The following is a 6,133-nucleotide window of genomic DNA, read 5'->3' as shown; positions in this document are numbered from 1 at the left end:
ACAGCAGTAGCAGCATTATATATATAAAAGGCATAATAAAACACACAGAAAAACTTTAAATTTAAATAGAGTTTTAAAAGAAAACAGGTAGGTAGGTTTTCAGGCCAGATTCAAAAGAATGAATTGATTTAGAAGACCTGCACTCTTCTGGGAGTTTGTTCCATTTAGGGAATAAAAATTGAATTCAGCTTCCTCATGTTCAGTCCTCATTCTGGGGACACAGCAAACCTGACCCAGATGACCTTAATGGTCCGGACGGTTCATAAATCATTTAAAATAATCTGCCATTTCGGACTGATCACAGACCTGTTAACTTAAACTGATGCCTGATCCAAAACAAATAGGAAACGCTCAGAAGCCAATTAAGCTTTGTTAATGAGTCCAATTAGACGAGAAGAAGAGTTCAAATAGGCATAAAATTACGTCAACCTTACGTGACCTAATTATACTGCAAGCCTCGTCTCACCAGCTGCCAGACCTACTTGTTCACTGACTTCACTCTACGTGTTGCTAATCAGTAAATATCTGTGGCCTTGTAAACATTACACACTTTTATTAGCCCTCTTTTTCATGATTATCATTAGTATTATATAGTATTATTCTTACAGCTGACTTGTACTGAATAAAACCATGATTCAAATTGTGTTTTCTGTATTTACTCAACTTGTATATTGCTGTATTAACGCAAAAATAACAGTGGAATTTTGATGCAAAGTCGACAAAATATTAACTCGTGCTGTTTTTGCTTTACTTTAGAAAGTCTGATCTTATTCACACGCTGCTCGTTTGGTTATAATCCTGTGATGATAGTAAGATTTACACTTTCTCCTGGACAGAAACATACGCTTTGTGCCTTAATCTCTCCATAAGAAGATGTGGATTTATGAGAGTACAAATTCCTGCCAGAGCCAGACGGGTCCCTCCTCAGTCATGACATATGGCTTTGGACAGAGGAAATGGTTCAGCCCATCAAGACTCAGAGAAGCCAATCATGTGAAAGGTTGCCTTAAAGAAAAGAAAAAAAAAGACAGAGAAGAAGACACGAAAGGTCCAGGCCACGTCTGAGACGAGGCCCTCAGACAAGACAAGCAGCAGCTGGCAAACTACATCAATCTGTAATCAATGAACCAACGGGTAGATGGGATTATATGCCTAATTGCACAGCTAACCAGTCCATCCCCAAAGTGAACAGACAGCATCAGCTTTTGTGCATGACCCAGTACCAGAGACGGGTATTATTGTGGGCCTCTGACAGTTATTAATCATTCATAAACCTATCCTCTACACCCAAGCTTTCAGTGTGTCAATACACAGCGACAGGAGCTGTGTTTCCACCACGACAAAGGAGAAGCAACACAAACAGTCAGGTTCTTTACTACAGGAAAAGTAAAGGGAATATTCACATTATTAACACATTATATGTCGGTTCAAGACATACATATCTTATATGTAAAATATAATATATAGCTACAGTATATACAGTGCTTAACACATTTATTAGACCACGTCCTGTATTAAAAACCAGAAAGCAGAAATCTTTCAAAAACGTATTAAAAACTAAAAATGATATTGCTATTTATTATAAACTTTTTACACCCATATTTGAGCCGACACGCTGGGCTTCTTCTCTGAGAAGTCAGAAATGAATCAAGCATAACATTCAACCACTAAAACTACTTTTTCTGTTCAGGAATGCAAGTAAATAACTATAATCAAGAAATATACGTATATATATACAGTATATATATATTTTTTTCTGTTTTTGTGAAACAGTAAATTTGAAAATTCATGGATAATAATAATAATTACATTTTAGCATTAAAAATACGATTTCAGCTAAAGAGCTTCTACATACTGGTGTACTAACCATTATATAAACTTTATATAAAAAATGATTTTGCTAACCAGCAACGCTGTTAATTTAGGGCAGCTGTGAGTTTGGGTGGTGGTCTAATAAATGTGTTAAGCACTGTATATAAGTCAACCTTTACAATGCACCTTAAACTACAGAGAAGAGACAATTATAACCAAGTCAAAGTTGTTGTTTTTTTAAAAAAAATCTCTATTTTCATATAAAATTGAGTATAAGTAACAGCAGTGGTAAGTGATGTCTCACATTTGGAGAGTAAACGTGTGACAAATGAGTCGAGCCTCTTGTATTACAGCATTCACTGTTGCCAGATGGGAAGGACAGACAGACATATTATTCTGTCTGTCCCATTTTCTCGGACCACTACACAGATCAATTATTTATTTCACATGTGCTCTCCACCACATGAGGAGCCTTAATGCATCATCCCACATACTGTGATTCAGTAAAGCCACGGCTCTGATCATCATCCTCACAGACAAACTGAAGAGAGTAGACCCAGATTAATATGGAAATCTTAATCTTATTTGTACACCTGCACAAAAAAAAGTGTGCTCAGTGCTCCTTACACCATCTTGGTCCATATTGTTAGAGGCTCATAATCCACTGACGTGCTGTTAAAATCCCCCCAGCTACAGACCACACTTACACTCTGTAGCCTCGGGCTAATCTCAGATTATGGGTATTATTACATGAAGAAAGGCCAGTTACATGGGAAGTGAAAGGGAATTTCTTCTTTGTCTTATGTCATTTTACAAAAACTAAAAGATATACAGGCAGTATGACACTGTGGTATCTAGTAATATTCCTTAATTTGAAAAGTGACATTAAATGGGGTACAACATTAACATGATCATGAAAGAAATGTATTTCTATTGTTATTATACAATGAGGTGACATTATGTATGTTTATATGTAAACACTATTTATTTTACAATGTAAGAATTCACTTTTCATTTTTTTCCCAGAAAATATCTTCTATAGTTACATGTATTTTTTTTGAATTTATGAATATTCTTTTATTTTTTTATTTATAGTTACATTAACCTAATATTCATCTAAATATGAACTCAGTGCTGCATAATAAGGTAGTTTTTTATCCTTATAATTTTATTCCGTCTTCCTTCTTATCTGAAAAGCTCAGTCAAAAATAAAATGTATTATATTGTGTTGATGCAGCAGTTAATTTAAATATAACTGATGCTTTTGCTGTCATTTTTTATTTTGTATTTTAACGTATGATCATTATTCCAGATAATTGGTGGAAACTAACATTAAACAGGGGAAACATCCACATCCACGACTCAGCCTTTTAAAAAGTTGTTTGCATCATCAGCTGTGATGAGTCGATACCAGATGGTACTTTTGGTGTGTGTGACACATGGCTGTGAGTGAAGCCACGGCCAGGTCGCCCAGCCTAAGATAATTGGAATTTCATTAAGGTTTTGTTTGTGTGTTCACTGAGTGTGTGTGTGTGTGTGTGTGTGCCTCTGTGTGAGAGTGGGTGTGGGTGTTTATGAGTCTGTATGGGTGTGTTTCTTTATGAACAATATTTGGGGTGGGGGAGTGGGGACTCCACCTGCTGCCACCTGTTAAACTGCTCCATCTTATAAAAGCTGCACCCTTCACTGTGTCCAGGATCAGAGACACCTTGTCCTCCTCAGGCTGTCCATTCTCTATCTGGTGAATACTCAGCAGAAAGGACACACCGCTTGGACATACATAGAGGAACATCTGAGGAAGCCCTGAAACTCAACCTGGGAACGTCTTGGACAAATCGACTGACTCAAACCATGAAGTCCCGGCGGCCCAGCTGCACTGACTCTGGATCCGAGTCCTCAGAGATGGATTCCATGAGCCCGGAGAAGTATGAGCCCACCTCAAGGCGACGGATGGCTGCCAATGCCAGAGAGAGGAAGAGGATGCAGGGTTTGAACACAGCCTTCGACTGCTTACGTAAAGTGGTCCCCCAGTGGAGCCAGGACAAAAAACTGTCCAAGTATGAAACCCTGCAGATGGCCCTCAGCTACATCATGGCCTTGAACCGGATCCTGACAGATGCCAGGAGGCACGCCGCTCCTCACAGGCAGTGGCTGGACCTGGACCTGCAGTTTGACTGTGTGCAGCCTGAGAACTTCCCCTGCCTCATGGGGTACGACTCCCCGACGGGACAGGACTACATCCACTCATCGTTCCCCTATCAGTTTGATGGACACCAGGTCCACGTGTAAACTGCTGCCATGTGTTGGATAATCAGTCATTTTGTTGATTGTGAGTTCCTCCAGTCTAGGAGACAGTAAATACATATGTATTACATTATTTTATTTTTTTCAGTATTTGTGTGACATTCAAAAATGTGTTTTGGTTTTGAAAAATGTTGAGCAGCTTTTTGTTCAAAGTATAGCAATAGTGTCATTATGATGACTGGCAATTTTATCAGTTATTTTTGATACGGCCCCTAAAATGTTGTGCAATTTTCAGTTGATTCTGAGAAAATCATTGTGATCTTTGTTACATAGTTTGAGTCAACATGTGACTATATTGACAAAGTGTTAAGTACACGTTTGTAGAGTTGGAAGATATGTTATTTTTCACATGCAGACCTTTATTTTGTTGAATTATAGTTTGTTTGTTTTTTTTACCAAAAATAAAACGTTTTTTATATGAAAAATGTTTCTCCTGTTCTCTATTCATGACTTGCAACTTAATAGTGTATCTGCTATATTCCTTTTTATATATATGTATATATATATATATATTCCTTTATATATATATATATATATATATATATATACAGTATATATATATTCCTTTTGCTTTATGCTCAAAAATATTTAGATTTGCAGATAATTCACCTCACAGATTAAAAAGCTTGTATTTATAACAGTAACATTTTCTGTGAGACGCTCACATTGACAGGAGGAAGTCTACGTAGAGAGCTTCAGCATTTAAACCCTAATTTGTCTGGTTTTACAACAGGGGTTATCACAGAGAACAAGTAATTTACAGCTCTGTCTTTGTTTTGTGCTTGTCAGGTTTTCAGCAGGTCATGTCCACTGCACTGCTTCAGTTTGTACCCGGGGGAATAAATCATGCTTTAGTCCAGAGCTCCTGTGCTTTGAGATAAGACACTTTTACGTCACCAAGGCACAAAATAAATCTAATCGTATAAATTAGGAAAACAGAACAATCATTAAACGATTTCCTTCCCAATTAAACATGTTTTTTTAAATTAAAAGTGACACCTTTTGAAGTTAGAAACTCAGCGTAACAGAGAGAAGCCAGGATGCCATATGATCCGCGGGTGTCTGTTGTTCGGAGCCACGCGGCTACAGATTTAAATGGCAATCATCGGCCGCTGACAAGTGATTGTTACAGATTTGAAGAAGTTTGAATGGTGGCCGCAGCAGATTAAGCCTGTGTGCCCGAACCAACCATGGCTTCAGCGGGGGAGCAGAAATTAAACTCTATTGTGTGTAATTGCTGTGTTCAGAGCCACTGAGGCATGAACGACCATCCCTGAACCCAAACTCTATCTACATTAAGTGGAAAGACTCTGTATTGTTATATATGTAAATATTATAAAGTGGAATTATATACAGCACATGTTCCTGTCTGTATCCCATTAGTTTATCTCCTTATTCTAAACACTTATATACACATGTGGAACATATTGCATGTGAAGGTGCCAAACACTGATGCAGATGGTCATAATGACACATCTGCCACATCCAATGTTGTGTGTATACATACTTTTAATCAATGCTCTCTGACAGTTGGCATGTCAAAAATGAATAGAGGGCAGAGTCAAAAGTGTGGAATGGTAATGAGGCGGAGAGCCATCAGTGACACCGCAATTATGCTCTTCATTAATTCAGGCACTAGTGGTGAACAGCCGGCGATAGAAACGTAATCAACATGAAATTAATTTAGCGTGTTTTTGGACGAAATTGTTCATCAGTCGTGACGCAAAAGAAATAAAAATGTCTTTTAACTATAGAATGACCATGGGTGAATGTTATTTTATTCTTTTTAGACATTTCCAGCTGATTAAAACATGTTGGAAGTGTTTTTTGAGTAACTATAATAAAGCTTTTCTGTGCCATTATCGCACTGATAACATTCATAAAAAGATAAAGGTACACTCAAATCTAACAAATATCCACAACCTTAAGGACTGAATCTTATTAGTTAATTGTACGCGTGACTGTATCACTGACCAAAAGAGATTTAAAATGTGCAGTATTTGAATAAACCTTAGCA

At 37.4% G+C, this 6,133-nt stretch overlaps 1 protein-coding gene across 1 annotated transcript; it reads left to right on the top strand.

Moving 5' to 3' along the window:
* Positions 1–3,470: 3,470 nt before the first annotated feature.
* On the top strand, positions 3,471–4,459 carry atoh7 (atonal bHLH transcription factor 7). Its single transcript, XM_058652138.1, has one exon. It carries the CDS (start codon positions 3,664–3,666, stop codon positions 4,099–4,101), a length of 438 nt encoding a protein of 145 aa, XP_058508121.1. The 5' UTR covers positions 3,471–3,663; the 3' UTR covers positions 4,102–4,459.
* Positions 4,460–6,133: the final 1,674 nt, after the last annotated feature.

The sequence above is a fragment of the Solea solea genome, chromosome 15 (genome assembly GCF_958295425.1).
Source record: "Solea solea chromosome 15, fSolSol10.1, whole genome shotgun sequence".
NCBI classification, from domain to species: domain Eukaryota; kingdom Metazoa; phylum Chordata; class Actinopteri; order Pleuronectiformes; family Soleidae; genus Solea; species Solea solea.
Note: the sequence above shows the minus strand (reverse complement) of the source record. Positions and strands in the feature narration are given on the sequence as shown.

Excerpts from the sequence above, each read along its gene's own strand:
- atoh7 (XM_058652138.1), top strand. The coding sequence starts at position 3,664 with ATGAAGTCCCGGCGGCCCAGCTGCACTGACTCTGGATCCGAGTCCTCA.